The sequence below is a fragment of the Budorcas taxicolor genome, chromosome 11 (genome assembly GCF_023091745.1).
Source record: "Budorcas taxicolor isolate Tak-1 chromosome 11, Takin1.1, whole genome shotgun sequence".
Lineage (NCBI taxonomy): Eukaryota > Metazoa > Chordata > Mammalia > Artiodactyla > Bovidae > Budorcas > Budorcas taxicolor.
Genome location: NC_068920.1, coordinates 126,879,506 through 126,904,405, shown reverse-complemented (window position 1 = coordinate 126,904,405; position 24,900 = coordinate 126,879,506). Strand labels below are relative to the sequence as shown.

The 24,900-nt window shown below is 41.4% G+C and overlaps 1 protein-coding gene and 1 non-coding gene across 2 annotated transcripts in view; both read right to left on the bottom strand.

Annotated features, from left to right (window-relative positions):
• The window catches only part of ANTXR1 (ANTXR cell adhesion molecule 1), a 261,100-nt gene that overhangs the window by 177,467 nt on the left and 58,733 nt on the right, over positions 1-24,900 (bottom strand). Inside the window, exons 4-9 of the mRNA XM_052648002.1 lie at positions 23,124-23,205; positions 22,538-22,571; positions 21,040-21,119; positions 17,704-17,772; positions 16,177-16,257; positions 473-533 (exon numbers count right to left, since the gene is read on the bottom strand). Of these exons, the coding sequence (XP_052503962.1) occupies positions 473-533; positions 16,177-16,257; positions 17,704-17,772; positions 21,040-21,119; positions 22,538-22,571; positions 23,124-23,205 (407 nt within the window). The remainder of the gene's footprint in view (positions 1-472; positions 534-16,176; positions 16,258-17,703; positions 17,773-21,039; positions 21,120-22,537; positions 22,572-23,123; positions 23,206-24,900) is intronic.
• TRNAS-GGA (transfer RNA serine (anticodon GGA)) lies at positions 19,711-19,782 on the bottom strand. Its single transcript has one exon. It is a non-coding gene; the product is annotated as a tRNA-Ser (tRNA).

Genomic DNA, 24,900 nt, shown 5'->3' with positions numbered 1-24,900 from the left:
GGGACAACTGGAGTTGCCTATTGACATTCTGTAAGGGCTGGCAGATGGGGCAATTAACTAAGATCAAAATATTAGTTATGGAAAGAGGTCCAGCGCCAGTTAAACAATTAAATATGTCAACATTTCAGAGGTGGCCTATGATCACTGTGATGTGATGTAGGGCTGCCATGAAGATGAAGGGTTAAAGGGGTATTGGTAGCAGTGTGCAGGAATCCAGCATTTCTGTAATATTCCTATAATTAGTTCCCATGAAAGGAGAGAATTTGGATAGGCTTTTTCAGACTTTCAAAAAACTGACATGTTGTTTATTTATTACCTTTTTTGCCCCAGAAGAAAATTTAGCAATTTCTACTTTTATCCCCCTCCCCTTTGGTGCCCCGACTCCCTTCTTTGCTACTGATGAAGTAAACGTGACCTGAATTCAATATCTCATCATTCATGTGACAGCCATTAACACTTAGTTTCAATTTACCTCCTGCGCATATGGTGGATGGTTCAGCTGCTAGAATTTCGATGCAGGATTTCTTCAAAATCTAGGAGGAGAGGAAATCAAAAAGTCAAAGTCAAAGCACAGCTATTTTGTTAGAAAAGTGGGTTTAATTTTAGCTACCAAGATCAGAAGGCTTAAGAATACTATGTTGTAGTGGGTAGGTAAGTAGAGTGTTACATTTTCACTGGTATCATTAATGTCAAGCATTTAATGAGCAGTATTCTGGGTGTCACAAAAGCTATGTGCATGCGTGCTAAGTCACTTTGGTCCCGTCCAACTCTATGCAACCCTATGGACTGCAGCCTGCCAGGCTCCTCTGTCCATGGGATTCTCCAGGCAAGAATACTGGGTTGGGCTGCCTTGCCCTCCTCCAGGGGATCTTCCTGACCCAGGGACTGAAGCTGCATCTCTTACGTCTCCTGCATTGGCAGGTGGGTTCTTTACCACTAGCACCACCCTGGAAGCCCCACAAAAGCCATAGGAATTATTTATTCATTTGTTCTGGCAGAGATGTATTGAATCTGTGAAAGGCCAGTCCTAGTTATAGAGAGGTTTAACATCCAGTAGATGAAATGGGAGCTACACTTGAAAAGATAAACAACCATGGACCATTCTATGTGATAGATGCCAGGGTAAAAGGGCAGACAGTATGAGCTACAGAGTTCATGGGGGAGATCACTGAGAGCTGTAATTGAGAAGGGCTTCCTGGAAGAAGTAGCTGCTGAGGGTGGGACTCAGTCAAGTGGGCAGGAGTAAGTTAGGGGAAGGTTCTCTGGTGGCTCAGAGGTTAAAATGTCTGCCTCCAATGAGGGAGACCCGGGTTCAATCCCTGGGTCGGGAAGATCCCCTGGAGAAGGAAATGGCAACCCACTCCAGTATTCTTGCCTGGAGAATCCCATGGACTGAGGAGCCTGGTGGGCTGCAGTCCATGGGGTCACAAAGATTCGGACACGACTGAGTGACTACTTACTTACTTAAGGTCCCAGCAGAGAGTGGCATTTGCAAAGGTGAGAAACTAGAAATGCATAGACCTCTTTAGCTGGAACAAAATAAGCTTAAAAAGTAGAAAAATGAGTGATTAATAGATAAGACCAGAGAGATAGGATGGAAATGGCCAACTCTCTAAAAGAGATGCATGCTCAGATTACTTAGTCGCCTTCTAGTTAAAGAAGTGGAAACATGTTGCAGGCGAAGGATGTCTTTGAAGCCTGCTTTTTGTGCCTCACACTTTAAGAGGACCTTATGTAAATGGAAATGTAGTTTTCCCCCAAGTGAGCCTTGCAGGGTTCAGTGGAGAGTCTGGAGAACTCTAAGACTGCACAGGGAATTAATGATAAAGGCTTCTGGCGAAACTGGGGTATCTGACTTTTAAGCTTTTCTCTGCCATTTATGAATCCCACTGCTTACTGCATAAGGATTCTAAAATTTTGGCCAAGCATTTTAAACAAGCATAGGACACTGAGTGATATACTGCAGTATCTTTATTTGGGCAGGCCTTACTTAATTTGGAAATTGAAATGGGTCAGAGGGCTGAAGAAGACCATTGCTCTATTTCTGAAAGGGGCATTTGTTAAAAGAATTAATAGTGAAATAAAACGTAAAGTCTGTAAAAGAAAAAAAGCATTTTTAGCATTGGGAAACACCCATTAACTTGCATGGATGTTTTTAGCAAATATGCTTCTTTGTTCCAGCTTAAGTGATACATATGCCACAAGGATAGAGTCAAACAAAATATATAATAAATTACAAAAGGGGAGGAAATGCATTAAAGGGAAAATCAAGGGAAGATGAAGTAAGGAGTGAGAATAGCATAGACAAAATACATTGGGAAGAGCTTATTTCCTTACTAGGAGTGGCTCCTGAATTTAATTCTAAGCTTTCTAGTAGCAAATGAGGACAGATAATATTTATGAGATTCTCAGTCTGAAGAATGAAAACAAACCAGTTTCTCAGAAGAGATAATATTTACCAATTCCAGAGAGAAACCTGGGCATCCTCATAGGGAAGCATTGTGAAAGGAAATGAACAACATGCTTCAGAAAATTGTTCTCTGATATACAGATGACAAAACATTCAGACGTATTCACTGAAAAAGGCTCCCTCACAACCAGGTATTTGAGGTAATTCTCTATACCTGAGAGTCATAAGAAGCCGCATGGTCCTCCCTCAGTATCTGCAGGGGGACTGGTCCAGGATCTCCATGGATACCGAAATCAGAGGATGCACAAGTCCCTCATATAAAATGCTGGAGTATCTGTACACATTCTTCCATATACTTTAAGTCAGGGGTCCCCAACCTCCAGGCTATGGAAATGGTACACATCCGTGGCCTGTTAGGAGTTGGGCTGCACAGCAAGAGGTGAGTGGCAAGCAAGCCAGTGAAGCTTCATCTGCCACTCCCCATCACCTGCATTACCACTGAACCATTCCCCTGCCCACACCCCTGGTCCATGGAAAAATTGTCTCCCATGAAATCAGTCCCTGTTGCCAAAAAGGTTAGCGACCACTGCTTTAAATCATCTCTTGATTGCTTATAATTCATAATACAATGGAAATGCTATGTAAATATTCCCCAGCATGCTGCAAACTCCAGTTTTACTTTTTGGAACTTTCTGGATTTTTTTTCAAATATTTTTGATCCCCAGCTGGTTGAATTTGCAGATGTGAAACCCACGTTACAGAGGGCTGACTGTATTTCTTTTTCTTGACAGTTCTAAGATTCAGACTTCCAGCTATTTTTCCTGAACATTCTTTCTGCCTCTTTCACAATTTAAAGGCATTTTAGTATCTGTTTTCAGCTTCTATGTGATTTCAGAGTCAAAGCAATTTGTTCCTTTTTGTCAGCGCTTGACTTATTTCCTCTCGATTTGGCTTACCCAGTCACCAAGCACCTCAAGCACAGGTGCAGCCTCAGTTCCCCCTGTTTCGCAGGAATGGGATAACATGCACCCGACTCTCCAACTCCATCTCTGTTAGTCAGTGGTCCTCACATACCTGGCTCTGGGGACCCAGTACCACCCCTGAGCCCTTCACTGACATTCTGACTTGGAATGAGGGACACCCCCCAAGGATATATCCTGGGCATCCATGTTTCCCTTCAGGCTTTTCCTTCCTCCTCTTTCCAATGGTCAATACAGTCCTTTAGATGCAGCAGCATCCTAGGATTGGGGCTTGCCAGGATCCTCATCCAGATCCTCCCCAGATAGCACCTGTGCTACCTGAACTGTGATGACTGTCCTCTCCCCTCTCCCCCTAGTTTGCTGCCACTGGGCTCTTCTTGCCTGAAGGGCCATCCTAGCTACTGGTGGCCGTGGCTCAGAGAGGCAACCACCCCCTTCATCATGTCTTCAGGCATAAATCTCCAAACAGGCCACGTTGGAAGAAACAGAATTGACCCACTGGAGAAATTTATAACAGTGACATTAGAACAACACAAAGCTGTTTCTTACGTTTTAAATAAAATTCCTCCATCTCCCTTTATAAGTCATTTTATCATCTGCAACTAAAGATTTCAACAGTCCAAGAATGAAAATTGAGCTATTGGGTCTATCCTGTCTCCATTCCTTAAACTCCATCAAAACACAAAAATGAAATTTTCACCCATGTTACGTTCCTGACTTGGAAGCAACATCTTTGAACCAACTCTAATACTTAACCAGGGGTCAGTAAAGGAAACATCCGTGAATCTTTAACCACAAAGACACACTTGCAGGTTTTGTCATAATAAACACATGCTGTATGATTCTCTCAAAGTGTCTGCAATTAGCTGATAAATCTAAGGAGTGTATTAAGGGCCAAAAAATGTCAGCCAAGTGCAGTGATTCAATCCAGTAAAAACACAGCTTTCCCAATCTTAACATAAAACATCTGGAAGGGATACAGTGCAGCCAATAGAGTAAAATTTATCAGTGAGGGGGATGGGCAGGATTTGTCTGGGACTGTGGCTTCTATTAGTTGGAAATATCTGGTTTCAAAAGGTAGGAAGTCAGAATGGCATGGGGTGGATTTAGGGTCCTTTGGTTATTAGCAGCCCAGACTGTACAGTAATCAGTCTGTCTGAACTTCAGCAGACAGCAGAGCAGCCTAAGGGACTGGAGACTGGATGGGTGTGGGGGGGCAGAGGATCTGTCCGCGATCTGGGCACTGGTAGCCGTGGAGGAGGAACATACAGAGCACTGGGGACCAGATGATGGGAAATGCCGAGACAGAGTGGAAAGAACTCACACAGGGTTGGGGTGATGTCAGAGGTGACAGAATAACTGACCTCTGATGGAGACTGTGCGAAGACTACCACATGCCTCAAGCTTAACCAATGTGAGGAGTTGGCTTCTGGTCTTGATCCTGGTCCTCTACTTGTCTGGCTTATGGTTCCTGGCAAATCCTTAAACTTGTCTGAACCCCAATTTTGTGAAACAGTCTAACATACTAATAATTTAGAATCTGGAATCAAACTGCTTGGGTCAACTTAGTCATAAGCACTGTGACATTGGGCAAGTTCCATAACCTCCTCTGAGTCTGTTTCCCCATCTGTAATGGTAGGATAAGAACAGCACCGACTGCATGAGGTTGTTGAGTTGGGAAGACTAAATGAGATGCTATAGGAAGAGTCCATAGCACAGGGCCTGGAAATCCTCAACTAATGGTGATTTATTCTTAGGAACCTGGGCTCTGGAGACAGAAGAAAATAGACCTGGACTTTAAATAGATTTCTGTTCCGATCCAAGCCCCACCACTTACTGGCCAGGAGGATTTGGATAAGTTATTGAACTTCTGCATCTCAGTTTCTTTTTCTGTAAAATGAGAATAAGAAAAACACTGACCTCAAAGAGCTGTCTGATGGTAAAATAGTAACAGACAAGAATGCAGAGAAGTTTCATCTGTAAAATCAATAGAACTTAGGTGGTAAAATTTGGCTTAGAGAGTGAGGAAGAGAGTGAAATTAAGGAATACTGACAAGGTTTTTGTTCTATAGATGGAACTTGACAGATTAGTCAATAGATAGTTACTTAATGACCTTGGGCCATCAGCCAACAAGTGCCTTTCATGAAAATAAGGTACCAAGAAATAGGCTCAGAACAGCCTTAGTAGTAAAGCTCTTGGCAGGATGTCTAACACATACTCAGGTCTCAAACAATGGCATCTGTTACTCTTCTGTTACTACCGCTATGACTGCTACAACTCTTGGGCAAAGACAGTCACTCATTACTGCTTCTGTCTCGTCACTCACCACTGGCCTCTTGCTAAATCCTATTTGCTGAAAATGCCTGAAAGATGGCTAATAATGTTGTCCTGCTACCTTTTGGGCAGATTTCAAAAAGAAGATATATGGGTAAGCATGTTGGAAATCTGTATAGAGCTCTAGAAACGCATGTGTTGTTACTGGTAGTGATACTCTTGAACACCTCATTAGATTATTAGGGGAGCAAAAGAGGCAACAGATGTAAAATAACTCTGCCAAGTAATAAAAGCTATTTAATACATACAAAGTGAAATCCATGGTGTATTAGTCCAGGACTTTATTTATATATTTATTTATTCTGAAGCCTTTTCTCATAAAGTTCAGGGCTTATGCAGAGATTTCTCAAGAATCCTTAAAGATTGTGAATATTTGCATAGAGTTGTTATGAATCCCTTCCTTACCATAAGTTTACCTAATTTTTTCCCCCTCATTGCTCTGCCTCCTTCCCTAATAAACTATCGTTCTTTATTTACTTGGCCATTTCCTGTTGGAAGGGTTTTGGGTGTGTTCATATAAGACCAGTTTCCTTTATCCATTTGTGGTATAGGGCCTTTTGCTTCTACATATCTAGATAGCATGTTTCTTAGTGTCTTACTTATCATGAAAGGCATATTCTGCTTTTAAGATGCCTAGAGCTTGAAGTAGGCTGGCCCGTGGGTCGTTAACTACCTATCACCCAATTACATCTGTCTAGTTCTCTAAGCCAAAACTTAGCAATTTCCCTTACATTTACTCTCCTTGCTGCTGTTGCTGCTGCTAAGTCGCTTCAGGCATGTCCGATTCTGTTCGACCCCAGAGATGGCAGCCCACCAGGCTCCCCCGTCCCCAGGATTCTCCAGGCAAGAACACTGGAGTGGGTTGCCATTTCCTTCTCCAATGCATGAAAGTGAAAAGTGAAAGTGAAGTGTCTCAGTCGTGTCCGACTCCTAGCTATCGCATGGACTGCAGCCTTCCAGGCTCCTCCGTCCATGGGATTTTCCAGGCAAGAGTACTGGAGGGGGGTGCCATTGCCTCCTCCATTCACTCTCCTTGTCACCCTCCAAATTCAGTATGGATTTTGTGACCTAAGTCTTGGTGATTTTACCAATGAAATATTCCTGTATTCATTCACATTTTAGTATAAATTACCATCTTCCAGAGGACTTATTGTGGTTTATAATGATATATTTATGATTGGTTGGTCATTGTCTATCTTCCCTCTTAGACTATAACCTCTACAAAGGCAAGGAGAATTGTTTTTATCCAGCACACAGTAGGCACTAAATAAATATTTGTTGCACAAACAAATGGTACACTTTCGGCATGGCTTCATTAACCTGGCATTTTAGCATATTCTATAGCAGTCTTTCTTTTTCCCCATAAATATAATCTTTTATTACATTAATCTTTTGTTTTTTTTTAATTAAATTTTAAATCTTTTATAGTCTTTTGAATACAGGGCTAGTTTCAGCATCTTGTAACATCTCCCTCTTCTTATTAAGCACCACCGTCTTTGGAGACTGTCCTTCCAGCAGGCCTACTTCTCACCTTCATCCTTTTAAATGACTTATATTTTAAAACAGTAATGTTGTAGGTGTATTATGTCCCCATGTTTAAGGTCTAGACAGGCCTGCTTTGTAAAAGGCCTTGGTCCCTTTACTTGGCAAAACTGTATATGTTTGGGAGGTGGGGTTCAGACTCCCAGGTACAAGATTATAGCTGATGGCAGTATTCATGTTGGATAAGCCTGGAGGATATTACTTTTAGAAAATGTCAGGGAGCTTGGGACACATATCTGGCTCATCCTTGTCTTCAGGACTGTCAATCTTGCCCCCACGAATTTTGAAACTGTTTGATCTCTAATAAAATTTGGGGGAAAAAAAAAAAAAAGAGTCACCTTTCCTAAGTAAATTCCATTCCACATTTAAAAATCAATAGACCTATTTATTGTTAACTGTGAACATTATCCTAGATTCCTATCAGTTCTACAGAATCTGAATTTAAAATAAAAATTTACTAACACAGAGATCTTTCTAGGATTCATACATGATTTTATGTATAGTCATTGTTGTGTTTAGTTGCTAAGTTGTGTCTGACTCCTTGTGACTCTGTGGACCCTAGCCCTCCAGGCTCCTATGTATAGTCATGCATAATACCAAGTAAATATTCCAACATGCAAGAAAGACATTTTTAAGAGATTACTGAATTTTAGACCATAAAGCTTATTATCCTCAAAACATGCAAGAGTTTTTGTCTGGAGAGGGGCATCCAGCTTATCTAAATATATGCAACTCTTCTCTTAGTTTCACACTCAAGGAGAGTCTGGTGTGAAGGAGCACAGGACAAACAAGGTTTTGAAACTGAGGAAATTCATCATTTTTCTATGAAACCACTTTCCTCTCTTGTTTTCAGAAGGAAAGCTCAGATAACTGTGAACTCCAAGATGAGGTTTATTTAGTAAGGTGAGCTTGTTGATCTCATGAATACTGGCAAAGTCAGTGGCCGTCCTGGGGAGCTGGACCCTGCAGTGTTTCATTGGATTTTGTCTAAATTCTGCTATTGCTTTTACAATAAGTCTTAACAGATTCCTAGATATAGGGAAAGGAGCTGGAGGGAGTGGGGTTGACCTGAGGATTAACTGAACATACCTCCCTGCAATCTTTTCAGCCTATTTAAGTAATGGGAATTTTTATTACATTTGGATTCTTTACTGAGTTAAATAGAAATAATAGCTTAGCTGAAATGCCTGACCTGAATGTCTGTAAAGTCTAATTAATGACTCCTGAGGCAAATGATTTTTTGAAAAGCTTTTCCTCTGACCACAAAAACTACAATTAACTCTATTTATGCTTCCAGGCCTACTAATGTGGATGCAGCACAAAATGCCGTCTTTTATAGACACAGTCCTGGAAAAGAGGGAAGGGAAAGACTAAGAGGATTTTACAAGAAACAGAGCCACGAAACTGCCCACGTGTGGCGCCACGTAGGTCACGAAGCCTCTGCACTGCTCGGCGCCACTTTGCAATGAATTCTTATGGTCAACTCGATGCCACAGGGGGGAGTACGACAAAGGGGGCGGGCTCTGTGACTACACAATTCAGCAACTGACCAGGAGGAAAGGCAAGTGCCAAGCAAGTGATGCCAACAATTAGCGCCAGTGGAGTTCAAGGCAGGAAGAGTTCAAGGTACAGGAGAGAGCAGGGCAGGCTCCGTGGAAAAGAGAGGATGGGAGCAGAGCCTTGAAGTTGAGACAAAACTCCAGACAGGATTTAGATGGGGCAAAGGTGGAGAGGGCAGTTTCTTCCTTCACAAACAAGGCTGATTTAAGAGAAGGGCTGCTGCTGAAATGAATCTCCCCTTCTGCTAGCCCTGGAAGGAGAGCTGGTTCAGTTAAGTCAGGTACTTTCCAGGACTACAGGCATGTGATGCAGATACTGGTTTTCTTTTTTTTTTTTTTTGAATGTGGAACATTTTAAAAGTCTTTATTGAATTTGTTTCAATATTGCTTCTGTTTTTTATGTTTTGGTTTTTTTGGCCACAAGGCATGTGGAATCTTAGCTCCCTGACCAAGGATCGAACCTATGCCCCCTGCAATGGAAGTTGATGTCTTAAGCACTGGAACCCCAGGGAAACCCCAGGGATTTAGATTTTGATTGGAGAAAAACCCATAGCAGTCCCTTGTAGGGTCTTGGAAGAGTAGATGGGTGGGAAGCCAGGAAGATGGGCTTTGCCTTTTGTCAAAGCTCCAGTAGGGCTGGATGATGGGCTTTCGTATTCCCATAAGGGGAAGGGAGAAATTAGCACACGATATGGTTACCATAAATAAAATAAATATATATATATACCATGGAATAGATCCAGTCCTCAGTTTCAGTAGTTCTTACAGCTTCCTTGATAACAAAGATGTTAGTGCCAAAATTTGCAAGAAATCCTTTCAAATATAGTCATGTTTGCTCAATACTTGTTTATAGTTGATCAAACATGCAGAAAGCTCTAGGCACTGACTCACCCCTCGAATTAGTAGGAAGCCCTATGCAGGCTTAAATATTTATTCTAGAGAAATGCTCCTGGATGGATATTGTTTGGTGCCAGTGACTGGGTTCTTCTCAGAGGCCAAGTGTGCTTGGTTTTTAGACACAGCCCTTGATTGCATGAGAAGTGGGGACAATAGGGAGGAGCTGGCATCATGGTAACCAGGTCAAGCGTTAGGATTCAAAGCTGCAGACCCACTTCAGTGTTATCCGAACCCAGCTTTCATGCAGGTTCCCATTTCACTGCCTGCAGCACTTTTGAAAAGGCAAACAAAGACCCAGGAGCCTCTCTGGACCTTTGCTTCATATTTTCACTTGAGGGCTGGCGCTGCATTCACCATTTGTGGTCAATGGAAACTCCCGGAGAAAGCCACAATAAGAAAAGGCAAAGAAATAGTTTCTTCCTTTACAGTTTTACTGGCTTAAAGGGCTCCAATCTTCTAACCTTCTAAATTTTGTTTCATAATTTTATCAACTGAATTCTGCAAAAACAAGGAATTCTGTCTTCTGAGGTAGAGTCCTGAGCAAATGTGAAAGTGAAGATGCTTCTTTCAGCTGTGGCAAGCTGCCAGCCTCTCAAAATGATGGAATTTCATCCACTGAGCAGAAACTGAGATTTTCAGAGATGCTCTCCACCTAATAATAAATGGCAGAGGGTCTCCTGCCCACCAATGGTGCACTCACACCAGAGCACCTGCCTGGACTCTGGTCTTGTCTTTGCTATAACTTTGTAAACTGTGTTAAGTCATTTCACATTCTTGGTCCTCAGGGTCCTCTTCTCCAAAATGGAGCTGCTTCCCGGCCTACCCACATCAATCGTTAAATGCTGTGGACATCTTGTTATGGACCTTAGAGACAGAACTGAGTCTATTCTGGATCACTGCCCACTGCTGTGCAATCTTGGACCAGTTAGCTAATCTCTCTGTGCTTAGGGTATCTGCTTCTGTGGAAGGAGTAATAATATCTACATTAAACGGTAGGGGTGAGAATTTGATGAGATGACTATGTAAAATGATTTTCACTGTGCCTAACAGCTAGGAATTCACTAAATGATGACTTCTTATTTTTAACCTTTCTAAGGAAATTGAGGTGGGAGAAAACCTGAGCTCTAGAGTCATGTACTTGGGTTCCAACCTTGTTCTCCCCATTAGAGCTGTGTGCCCTTGTGCAGGGTATCTGAGCCTCAGTTTCTTCATCTGTTAAATGGGAATATTTCCTTCACAGGGCTGTTATGGTTTTTAAATGGGATAATATTAAATGAGAAAAAGGAACAATGTTTGATACCAAAATAAATTACAAGCGTTTCTCTCTGCCTATTCCCTGTGTTGCAGATTAAAATGGAAAACAAGTGAAAGCACTTTGAACTAACACATTACATAAAATCTGAGTACTTCTTCCTTAAAGTAGAGAGGACTGAAGAATAGTAAAAAGACCAAAACACAGGAATCATATTGAGAAAGCAGAGAATCCAGGGACTTGCTGCATCCATACCTTAGATAATCAGTTCCCTATAATCTAGTGATTTTCCATTTCCTCAGACATTCACAGCCCAGTATTGTGGAAAAAGCAGACTCTCCGGACCCAGATGTGGGTTCAACTTCCTTCCTCCACCATTATGAGTGGGCAGACTTGGGCAGTTTATCTAACTGCCTACACCTCAGTTTCCTCACCTGTAAAATGGGGATAATAAGTCCCTCTTGAGAGAGTGGTTGTGGAAGTAGTTAATAGAGGAGCTGGTAGAAGGAAGATGCTCAATAATCATCGTAATTTTTCTTCTTTTCACAGGTCTCATTACTATTGGTCCTGAGTGTTTGTTTATTCATCATCCAAAGGGGATAAAAACCATGATCTCTAGATTCCCTGAGCATCTTGATTACAAACATGATCATTCCTTTGTCGGACTCTGTATGGGCTATTTGTCGGACTCTGTATGGGCTATGGTTGCCTATTGCCCTTATAGTAAAATACCATCGTTTTCAAGGCTCCATGTGATTTATACACTTTTTTGCTTCTTCCTTCATCGTCTGTCATTTACCATCCAAGCCCCACTCTTCTTCAATTCTGTTATACACCTTCTTAGGGTCCTGCTCTGCCAAGAATGTTGTATCCACACTTTTCCAATGAATAACTCCATTTCACTTTGAGGCGATCTCTTCAAAGGGGCCTGAGTTCTTTGCCAACCACTTTACTCTTAATCTCAGTTGTATGTTACTTTCTATACACCATGCATCACAATTTAAATTATACATGTTTATTTATTGAGTTGTTTTTTCATGTGTTCTTCCCACTAGATTATAAGCTCCACCAGGATAGGGTCTCTATCTGCTTACGTATAACCAAATGGGCAGAGTCTACCATAAAAAGTTTTCAATGAATATTAGAGGAATGAATAAATATTAGCCCATGCATCTCGATTGGGGATTTAAAAACAAGGTCACTATTGAGAGGTACAAACTGCTGTATAAAATAAATAAGCCACAAGGATATATTGTACCACACAGGAAATATAGCTGGTATTTTATAGTAACCTTAAATGGAGTATAATCTATAAAAACATTGAATCATTATGCTGTACACCTGAAACTAATATTGCAAATCAACTCTGCCTCAATAAAAAAAGAAGGTCACAGTGGATCTAGAACTTCATGAACTATTTGAGCTTTTGAAAGCTGCTCTGCACTCCTATTCTGGATAATTAAACCCAGTCCTACGTTATTATGAGGAAAAAACTAGCCACAAAACAACATCCATGGGAAAAAGCTGGAAAAGATTCTTCAGATGGGGAGAGGGGGTACAAGGGTTTTCTTTTCAGTATCCAGAAGGAGAAATGAACCCACTTCTTAAAATTAGTTAGCCAACTTTCAGGCCATAATTGTTTTTGTCTGACTTGAGAAAGATGAGCTGTGCTGTGTTTGTCCTCATTTTTCTGTCCAAGCAAATGAATTAACAACTGCAATAAACATGGGTTTCAAGTATTGGAAGGATGGAAACCACCAGCATAACTCCCAGATAAAAACTCACAAGAATGCTATCATTCAGCTAAAAGGTTGGAGTCTCAAATTATTTTTTCCCTTTTTGGATGGTTTCTTAAACATCTTTGGCGTGATTTCTACTGGAGGGGTAGGGAGAGCTTTACAAACATCTGAGCTCATACTGAGCTTGAATGAGTTGCTAAGGCTGAAACGGTCAAAGACAACACAATTTATACAGATAAAAATACTCAGATTATTTGGGGAAGAACCAACTCCTGAATGATGTGGCATACCACTCGTAAGAATCTTTGAACAAGTAAGAGTTGTCCCTGTTTAGAACCCAGACATCTGAAGAAAGGAGTTCTACAGTAGCCTCATGACTGGGCTTCTGCCTCTGGGGCCCCTCAGTATCCTTTTTATAAACAGAGACACTGCTATCAGATTCTCTTCTTAAATGTCACTTGTTAGATGTTCAAATGCTTCAGTGATTACACTAAGTTGGAGTTAAGATTCCTTCCAGGCTCTCATCAATCTGCTTCCAACCCAGTGTCTTAGTTTATTTCTCATTATTCCTGACTCCTTTACCCAAACTCTCCCAGACAGATTATTGTCCTCAAAATGTTTGCTCCTTTCCATTCTTTGGGCTGAGGTCATATCATCTCTTCTCTGGAGCTATCCATCACCCATCCCTGGTCTTTTAGGAATTCAGGTCTGCAATGGCACCCCACTCCAGTACTCTTGCGTGGAAAATCCCATGGATGGAGGAGCCTGGTGGGCTGCAGTCCATGGGGTCGCTACTAATAGGACACGACTGAGCGACTTCACTTTCACTTTTCACTTTCATGCATTGGAGAAGGAGATGGCAACCCACTCCAGTGTTCTTGCCTGGAGAATCCCAGGGTCGGTGGAGCCTGGTGGGCTGCCGTCTATGGGGTCACACAGAGTCGGACACGACTGAAGCGACTTAGCAGCAGCAGCAGCAACTTCTCATGAAGTCTCCAGTCCAGAACAGTTCACGTCTGAGCTGCCACAGGATTCATGATCAGGCCTGAATCCTGTTTTAATCATCTGGAGAAATCACTATTTGGGTGTTGTTTTACAGGTTTATTACATTTCTTGTTGTTTATACTGTGAAGTGTGCCACATTGATCTCAGAATTATTTATAGGACCCCAGGGGTCCCTCACCTGGGGATCCATAATTGGAACTGATAATCTACCCTTTCAATTATTTCCACTTTCTGATTAAGGTAGTTTAGGTGGGTTTCTCTTTCTTGCAATCACATCTTAAAGAAGACATCTGTCATATGTACACTTTTAGGATAGGAGCTCTCAACTTGGGGTGGAATTATTTTTTCACAGTTCTGGAAATGTAAGGTCATACATATCGATGCTCTGAATGTACAACATCTGGGGCACTGACTAAAAATGCAGATTTAAAAGATGCAGGTTCATAGGCTCCATCTCATATTGATTCTGATAGAAGCTCTTGGGGACAGACTCTGGGAATGGGTAGTGCAGACAAGATTCTCCACGTGATCATTATGCATATTCAAGAAATTCAGAGGATCAGGAGGAAGCTGACACTAAGGTTTCCCATGTGGTGGTGAAGGGACATGGAAGAGGAAATAATTCATATGTCTTGAGTACTGATTATGTGCTTGATAAAAATATTAGGCATTTTCTCTGGTGTTATCTCTTGTAATCCTCAAACAAGATTACAATGTATGTCTTATCATTAATCCCCTATACAAATATGGAACAAAAGAAAATACCTCATCCAAGGATCTACACATGATAAGTTGTCGGGCCAGCATTTAAACTCTGGACTGACCAGCTCCAAAGTTCATACGTCTCACTCTCCTTTCCACTCTGCTGGGGTTCTTAGCAAACCTTGGAGGGAGGGAGAGGGAGCATCAGGCACAACAGGTTGGAGGCTTCCTAGGTCAATCTGCAGGAGCTGGACAGATCCTGAACTCCTGAGGAGTAACCCCTGGATTAAAACCACACTGACATCTGAAAAGGACAGTGATCCTCTGAGCTCTGAATCTGCACCTTGGACCCCAAGTCTAAAGCCTGGTGAACGCCGACTACAGATACCGCTGGCTGTCTGCCTGGTTCCCAGACCTAAAGGTGGAGGCTTAAGCAACTCTGGACTTCATTACAGGTGCAGCACACACACAGGCCTTTTGGCTGAAGCTTCAAAAATCAGCATTCTCCAGTATTCCGCTGGACCAAGGGTCTAGCTAGGGGATGGAGGGTAGAAAAGAAATCCAGGAAGCCGGGTCACGTTCACTGATAGGAAAGGGATGATTATAAACAAAACAAAACCAGGTTGTGATGGAAAAGAGGGCTGGTGACTGTGCAAACCCTGGGGAACATGGAAACCCTCATATTTTACAGTAAGGTTGAACTATTACTCCGTTATAAAAAAGAAAAAAACAATTCTATTTGCAGCAACATGGATGGACCTAGAGATTATCATGCTGAGTAAAGTAAGTCAGACAGAAGACAAATATATGCTATCACTTAAATGTGAAGTCGAAAGAAATGATACAAATGAACTTATTTACAAAACAAAAACAGACCCACAGACATAGAAAACAAATTGATGGTTACCAAAAGGGAAAGTAGGGGGAGGTATAAATTAGGAGCTTGGGATTAACATATATATACTACTATATATACAACAGATAACCAACAAGGACCTACTGTACAGCATAGTGGACAATACTTAATATCTTGTCATAACATATAAGAGAAAAGAATCTGAGAATCTGAAAAAGAATATGTGTGTGTGTGTGTGTGTGTGTGTGTGTAACTGAATCACTTTGCTGTAAAACTAACACAACATTGTAAATCAACTATATATATTAAACAAACAAATGAGCCACGAGAAAACAGAGAAACAAGAACCTATGTTGTGACTCCAGGTAAGTTCCACTCATTAAATAAACAGAAGTTAAATATTAAAAAAAGAAACCTTTTAAAATCACCAGGGAAGATCTTAAAACTCCCGTTCAGATAATCATCAATGGGCAGCCAAGGGAGAACACCACTGGTGGAAAGTACCTCTGATGAGCAGGTGATAGGGGTTGAGCCTGCAACGGTCTGAAGGGAGGCTGCAGTCAGTCATGACTGGGAAAGCTGAGGTCACTCAAGAGCACAGCAATGGGCCACAGTGCTTCCAGTATAGGAACTGCCTGAAGTCTGGCTCACTGCCAGGGCGGGACTCCCTTCCATTTTTAGTCTTCCACTGTAGGGTGAAGACTTGGCACAGAAGAATAGAAACAGGTGTGAAAGTCAGGAGGGAGAAGTGGAGCACAGCATATAGGAAGATGTACAAAGGCGTGTGTCTCAAGAACAAGACCACCAGCCTCAGCGAGAGGCAATGGGGGCACTGGGCAGCAGATCAGAGGGCCGGAAGGGCCGGAGTATGCAGTCCCAGAGGAAGCTGCTCTACTCACTGAGTGGATGATGCCTTGCAGGGCCTGAAAGCCGTCATTTACCGGAAACACGTGATCCTTACTGTCCGCAATCCGGGCCAGCTGAGAACACAGCAAACACAAACACACACGGAGACGTGTAAGGTTCAGACACGGAGAACCGGGAAAAGCCACTGGGTCCAGGGGGCTCCATCTCATTTAGAACCCGCAGGAACTGAAGGGCTTGCCTGGGCTCAAGGGCCTCACTGCAAGGCCCTCAGTCATAATGAGCTTACCAGCCGCCCTTCTGGAGCGGGTCCGGAGAGTCGGCTCCAGCTTTTACGTTTGTTTTAATGCTTGTCTCCTTGGGAGCAGGGGTAAGCTTGCGCAGCGAGATGAACATTTGGCCTGGGTTGATGTATTTATGGATTTGGGGGCTGGCCATTGGCTCATTTTCCTCCCATTCAACCACTTTTCTATTGGCAACTGTATTTGAATCAAACAGACTCAGGTTTCCTTTCAGAGCAACTTTAAAAATAAATCCAAGCTTTGGTGTTGGGTGAGGTCAATGAATGGGGACCCTTAGACCCAAGCTGCTCATTGAGGGAAGAATCCTTAAGACTGGTTTGGCTGCTCCTGCTTGACAGAGCAGAGGACTGAAGGAAGGAGAAATTGATCTGTGAGGTTTTCTCCTCCCAAATTTCTGTCTAGTGCTGAGACTGCCACAGTTAGAGTCAGTGCCAGGATTTTTACTGATTGCAAAAGGAACACACAATCATTGGGAAATCTTAAAAAAACCCAGGAGTGTTAAAAAGAAAAAAGTTCATATAATTCATGTGTTAAAAAAAGTTCATATAATTCATCTATCTATCTATCTACCCATTTGTTCATTCATCCCTCATCTATTATTGTTAATTTGATATATATAGTTATTCCTATTTTTTCTATACAAATATCATATTTTGTTTTAAAAAGTGGATTCATACTATTCGCAAAAGTTTTTGTTACTTTATTTTATTCATTTAGCGACATATCATGAGCATTGTCCATGTTATCAAAACAAAAATAAATTATGAAGAACAACCCTTTAGGTTGCTAACACATTTTCACAATTTGCTTATATACACCTGGACCTACTTTTCTGCCCACTGGCCAATTATTTCCATTTATGGGAGGGGTATTGAAAATGCATTGTGTTTTTAATGAGATAAAAGGGATGTTTGCCATTTAAATAAGAAAATCAGATTTGTCAAAATAAATTTAAAAAAACCAATCTGTTTCCAAGTTAATTTCAATCTGTTTTGACTTCTTGGCAATTGAACATCTACTAAAAGTCAACTAGAAAGGATGCTGCCTAGATGCTCTGTGTTGAAGACCCTCAAGTGTATTTGCAAATAGGTTCACATCCCTCACACATCCAATGACTCCCTTCCTGTTTAGCATTCCTGGAAAAATCATCTATCTAAAGGGTATTTATGCTGCTGATGCACTCTCCTCACCAAATGCATATGTTTTCTATCATTCACAAGCTTAATATGCTCCCAAGCATGAAGAAATCTATGTTCATACCTGTGTTTCATTGAAATCCTTCACGCCTACACAGTAAACGATTGCACCGAGATCACGGGATCTGTTTGCCTGGGCCAATGAAAAATGACATTAGAGTGAGATGCAGTGGCAAATGTAGTCCTTTTGGATCAGCCAGACTAATGCAATAACCAGGTATTTATTGAGCATCTACTGTGTGCCAGTACCATAAGGGAGAGGGCAGTCCCTGTCCCTGAAGAGTCAATACTCCAGTGAACATCATATTCTAATTCAATATGGTAGATGCAAAGGGAGTGATTAGTCTAATGGGAGGGGCTGAGAAAGATCCACAGAAGTAGAGTCTTGATGAGAAACTTTGAATGACAAAGGGAGGAAAAGGAAACTGTAGGCTAAGTCATATTAAATAGTCTGGGGAAATAATTATCTTTTCTGTTCCTCTGATGGATTTTTAGTGACATAGGTTCTTCCTTTGTAATGGCATCATGCTCTGACAGCAAGGTTGTAATCTTTGGAACCTGATATACCTGTGTTTGATGCTTGACTTAGCTCTGTGAAGTGTTTGGGGGATTAAATGAGATAACATACGCAGAGCTCCTCACATGAGGCCTAGAACAGTACAGATGGGCATCAATGTCAGCACCTTTGTGAATAAGGGTTTTTTATTCCCAAAGACACAGGGTCAGTGGTATGGGATTTGCAGTCCATATTTGAGTGGGTGAACCTATGACCTTCTCTACAATTAAGTATTGAGAAGGCAACATAATGAATAATAGACAGATTTGGGCTTTGTTTTAATATTTGATTTATTAAAGACTCTTCCAGGTTTTCTAGGTTGTTTGTTTCAGAATAGAAAACAAAATTTGTAATTCCTTGGTATATGTCAATATAGTAGGAAATTAATAAATAATTGATAGGAAACATATAATAGGTGCCCAATATATGCATATTGATTTCAATGGTGTCCTTTTATCCCCCTTTCTTAGTACTCCAACCCGCTTATGATTAACCCTGAATTTTAGAAGGGACAGAAACATACATCTTTTTACCTTCAATTTAGAAATTATTTCTTGCTGTTTTCAGGATAAAATTAACTTTTAGACACAGTCTGCTGCTGCTAAGTCACTTCAGTCGTGTCTGACTCTGTGTGACCCCATAGACGGCAGCCCACCAGGCTCCCCTGTCCCTGGGATTCTCCAGGCAAGAACATTGGAGTGGGTTGCCATTTCCTCCTCCAGTGCATGAAAGTGAAAAGTGAAAGTGAAGTCGCTCAGTCGTGCCTGATTCTTAGCGAGCCCATGGACTGCAGCCCACCAGGCTCCTCCATCCATGGGATTTTCCAGGCAAGAGTACTGGAATGGGGTGCCACTGCCTTCTCCAAGATACAGTCTAGCCCCAGCCTTATCTGCAACAACTTCTATATGACATTTCTCCTCTAGCAGGGCTTTATATAGAATTATCAAAAATGGAAACGTTCATTTTCTTTCTGTATCTTGAACTTTAGCTTTCTGTTTCAGACACCCTCTTTCTATTGGCAGTGGTACTCCAAATATTTTTCTAAGTTTGCATGTGCCATACCTAAAATTCTTTTCTACCAATCCCTATTTTAAGCCTGTCACTTATCATTTATTTTATATTCACTTATTCCCTTATTAGAGTTTTTACTTTGATTGCTACTTTGCATCTAGATAAACCATTTTGCATTCCTATTATATAGTTTCAACTTTTTTTAAAGTTAGGAATTTCTATATAGGAATGTATTTTCATATAGGAATATATTGTTTCCCAGATGCTCAGGGAGCGTCTGTCATCATTTACTCATGTGTCTCCCCACTGAGAATTTTGTACAAGTTAGAGATGGGGGACAGTAATGTGTTTACCCACTTAATATCCTCATAAAAAAAGTAAAGTCGCTCAGTCATGTCCGACTCTTTGCGACCCCATGGACTGTAGCCTACCAGGCTCCTCCCTCCATGGGATTCTCCAGGCAAAAGAACTGGAGTGGGTTGCCATTTCCTTCTCCAGGGGATCTTCCCAACCCAGGGATCGAACCTGGGTCTCCTGCATTCCAGGCAGACGCTTTAACGTCTGAGCCACCAGGGAAGCCCAAGAGTTAAGTGAAGTCGCTCAGTCATGTCCAACTCTTTGCGACCCCTTGGACTGTAGCCTATCAGGCTCCTCTGTCCTTGGGATTTTCCAGGCAATAGTACTGGAGTGGACTGCCATTTCCTTCTGCAGCAGATCTTCCCGACCCAGAGATCGAACCCAGTCTCCCACATTGTAGACAGACACTTTACCGTCTGAGCCACCCAGGAAGTCCTTTGCCAAAAGAGGCTTCAAAAAGTTGAACGTTATTACGTGGTAAAGTCCTTGAGGGCAGCAACTGTGTCTTACTCATCAATGTTTCTCTAGTCCAGCAAAGTGCCCATACAGGTCAAACTCTAAGTAATTAGTGACTGAATGAATGAATGAATATATACTTCTGACTTGTGGAGAAAGCTGAATTTAAATTAAATAGTAGTCAAGAGCTTCAGGCAAGGGTAAAGCTCTGGTTGATTTTCCCTCAAGAGGCTGGCAGCGCCCTTCCTCCCCACCTGTGTTTCTCCTTATTGTGTTTCTTTCGAGGTTGTCCTGAATGAGCCTTTGTCACTAATGAGGCTTCAATACATTTCTATGGTGAACTGGTTTCCTTGGGTTACTTATACATATAGCTTGAACGTGAAATTTGAAAGGAAAGAATTTCCTAAATATAAACATCACTTTCAAGTCCTAGACAAACCTCTTTTTCTGAATCTCTTTATACAAACTGAAAGCTTCATTTAGAAAGAATTCCTTTAATTACTGTGGGGAGTACTTTTCAAGACCATAAAGAAAAGGAAAAAAGGAATATTGAAGGAGAGCTTGCAATTTACTTTGTCACCAGTTAATGTTCAGCTTTGATTCTTAGTAAGAATTTCAGTGATTAATACATTTTGACAAAATTGGCTTTTACGTATTTCAAGTAATTCTTTCCCCTCCTGTTTTTAGTAGAAATGAAAGAAAAATAGTACCGATGGATTTGTTGAAAAATGATACATAGTATTTCAAAACTGCTTTCAATAAAGAAAGGCATGACAGATATATTTTATCCCCAAAGTAATATGCAAATATTTTGTAAAAGGGAAAAATACCCACCATGTGTGAGACATGTGGATTCACTTTAAAAATAAACTGTTATTATTTTTCACATATGGTACTCTATTTTATCTGGGGATTTTACAAAGAAAATCTATCCTTTTTGCCCAAGTAGAGAAACTGCAGCCCATTTCAGAAGGAAGAAGCCCTGTTTGTATGTCAGACACAGGCCAGGCTGTCTCTTACCTCCCTCTCTGAATAGAAGAAGAGGTCCTCATGGAGTTCTCCATCAGTCAGAGCAATGATGACGCTGGCTGTCCTGTATCCTGCTCAAACAACACAGACCCACTCAGTTCATCCTGCCACACCAAGGAAACCCCCTCAGCCCTTTGAAGCTGTACCATCTGAGGTTCAGTATTGTGAGAATCAGCACCTTTTCTTTTGAGACTGGAAGTAGCTCCAGCATGAAGAAGAATATGGAACAAACTCTAAGGGGGAACATGTTTTGTTTCTGGGTTGCCAAGTCTTATCTTTAAAAAAGACCAAACCTTGTAAATTGGTCACTGGACTGATAGCTGGGGGTAGCTACAGGGAATCACACATGACTATTTCCTAGGAACAGTCCAACTGACTCTTGCCAAGAGCAAACTTGACCACCTGGGCCATCCACGTATCCTTCTCACATGCTGTCCTTCACTGCATGCTACACACCTTGAAGAGTTTGGCAAAGAGTAACAGTCATTATGGTTTACAAGTTGACTGGAAGTATTACAGCAGTTGTCAAAACTTACTAGAATTCTGTCAGTGATTTAGAAACTTCTAGTAACATTGTTAGTTGTTCAGTTGTGTCCAACTCTGCAACCCTATAGACTGTAGCCCACCAGGCTCCTCTGTCCATGGAATTCTCCAGGCAAGAATACTGGAGTGGGTGGCCATTCCCTTCTCCAGGGGATCTTCCCAAGCCAGGGATCCAACCCGAGTGTCTCACACTGGAGGCACATCTGAGCACATCTGAGCTCACATCTGAGCCACCATTGCGGATGATGTCTTTGTATTAACAAGTGTTGCTATAGATACTGCGTCTGTCTTATTTGTTGCAGTTCAGAGTAAAATAGGAAGTGGACACCTCTACAGGTCTGGGAGAAAAGTCCCGACTGTAGTGCTGACTCTCTTTTTGGAGATTTGCCTCAGAGAGAGAAATGTTACCCATGAAAGACAGGGTAGTAATAGTGTACTGACTAAAATGATAATAAATATTATTTCCATGTGCTAAGCACACTAGCAAGTGCATTTCATGCCCTTTCCCCGTTTAAATGAAGGAACGATGAAGCCAAACTGGTATCTTAACCTAAAATCATATCCAGTCACAATGATGAAGAGGCTTGGAGCTCAGAGAAGGACAAGAAAATTAAATTTGACATTAAAATCCAAGACTTTACTAACTCATCCAAGTATTTATTAACTTGATGAATTCAGCATGCAAAACTGGTCATGAGCATTACAGACTGTGGCCCATAATGACATCTTAATTAGTTTTATATAACTTTTTGGGGAATCATCAGAGCAGTAGAATCTGACCCAGTACATGCCATCTTTCTATGTGTCCCTTCTCTGTGATGAAGTGTGTGTTCAAGGATCTGAAGCAATATCATATGTGTCTTTTGAAACAGGAAATTACTGAGGTAATTTTTCAGAAGGAAACAGAAAAAGTTAATCATAATGGTAATTCAGAATATAGTCTTACCTTGACTGTTTTCGTAATAAATCTGCTCACTGGCCTGAAAAACACATGAAAAAGTCATTAGACATATCTACTCTTTGCTACAACAAAAGCCATAGTGGGCAGTGGTCTCTGATGTTGGATCCACAGTCTTGGGTCAGTCTTGATTCTTTATGGAACTCACCCAGGTTTCACTCAAATACCAATGGATGACATTCATCTAAAGTTACCTTGGATATCTTACTTCTCATAGACTGGGACTTGTTTTTCTTAAGACTGAAATGATGAAATTCTGTCTCAACCTCTGAAGAAATATATAGAAAGGCTACCCCTGGAATAGAAAGGACTTGTGTGTGGCATGATTCATGAGCATCAGCCAAGCATTAGCTGAGATTCTTCATCCGGTGTCAGGGAAAGAGGAAGGAATTTCATTTATTCAGCTCTTTTGGATGGAGTTATTGGGTACACACTTATGGGAAACTTTCTTACTCTTGCCATCGAGTGTGGCTCAGTTCCGTTAAAACATGTGTCTCATCTCATCAGCCATCCCTGTGTTGATGTTTCTACATCACAATCTATATTTGGAGTTTAAAACTCTTTTTGAAGTTACCCTTTCAAATCCTTCATGCATGTAAGTGTCTCCTCCTGGCAGAACCTTCTGGAGTTCTTCTAGCCCTTGACGGATCTGTTCCCTGAAATCCAAAGACACCCTGTTAGTCTTGTTTTTTTTGCTGTTGATAGTCACATGCATTAGTCTTTATCTCCAAGGACAGTCTATATTACCCCATTCGTCCCCTAAAAGCCTATTGGCAGGAAAGTCTTTGTAGTAAATCATCAATTTAGGGCCAGCCATAGTGTAGAATTAATGAGATTCCAGGGACTGAGGGAAAGGACACTTCTTCAGGAATCTGTGGGTGAAAATTTTCTGTTCCCTGGAACAGGACAAGGTTTTTACTCTACATTGGAAACAAGTCTTGAGATGCAGCTGGTCTTGAAGGAAACATACCCACCCTAGGCAACTTCATATCCAGATGCAAAGGGCTCATGTAGTCCAGAGAGAGGGGGGGGTACTAACAACCCAGGGCAAGGCCACCACAAGGACCACAGGCGGGAGGGACAGGCGTTTGGAGCAAAATGCCACCAGCACCGCTGTGCCAGAGAAAACCAAGTAGTCAGCTTTGAAAATAAAGACCCTGGCAAATTGGGCTTCCCAGGACACCAACAGTGTTTTCTGTGGGCTGGAGTCCTTGTTTTCTTACTTTGATTGCTCAAGGTGGTAGTGGTGCAGGAAGAGGAAGTGGGTTATGGTCTTGGGAAAGGGTCTGACTGCAGTGGAAAACATGAAGCTTAGGGGACCAATTAGAATCTTTGTGGACCATTCCCTTAGGGATGTTAGATGTCCACATTCCCATTCCCATCAGTTAAATAGCTCCACACTATGCTGAAAAGGGCAAGAAAGTGTAGTTTTTGACAAAATAAAAAAATGAACTTCACTCATGAATAGTAATCCCATAAAGGGTTTGAAATCGTTCTACCTCCCACTGGGGTCTCCTTAGGGGCAGAGGCTGGAGATGCACACTTTAGACCGGGTAGGGAAAGTTCTTTTCAGCAAGGAAGGAAGCTAATGTTCACTAGGCATCCACTAGATACAGGCCCTACACAGATTTCTGATTTCATCCTCATAATAACCACTCCAGGTGGGTATTACTGCCCTCAGGTAAGAAAACGAGTTCAGAGAGGTTAGATAAGTAAGAGAACAGAGGCTTGACATCAAATCTGCCTGATTAGAAGACAAAAAATTTTTTTGCCTGGATTTCTACTTTGCCAAGCAGCATAGAACAGTGAGAAGTTTTCAGTAAAACTTGAATTAATGAAGAGCAATGGCAAATTTTAATACCATCTGTGTACTAATACTGTGTCAAACTGTTTGAAAAATACATACAATGAATTCACTTAAGCATTATGATAGCTCTCTGAGGTACATACTAGAGTTATCTTTATTTCACAGATAAGGAAACTGAGTCACTATATTGCTGAAAGTATTAATAGTCATTTGACTTCCCCAGTTCAAATTAGCTCCCTCAATCAGACTTCACATTGGCACCCGACAATTTTGGATTTATAGCACTTAGGACATTTTTAACTAATAACAGTTGACATTTTATGACTAATTTATAAACTAATAACTAATTATATAACTAATAACCTCGGTTTGTTTCAGCTCTAGACTTTAAGGAAGTTGTCCAAAGCTCCTTCACTACCAAGTGGCAGAGGTGAGATTTCAACCTAGAGGCGCTGCCCTCAGTCATTATGATAAACTATTTCTCTCTTGAATAAATGAATGAACAAATGAATGGATAAAATTTATTACTTGTATATACTGGTAA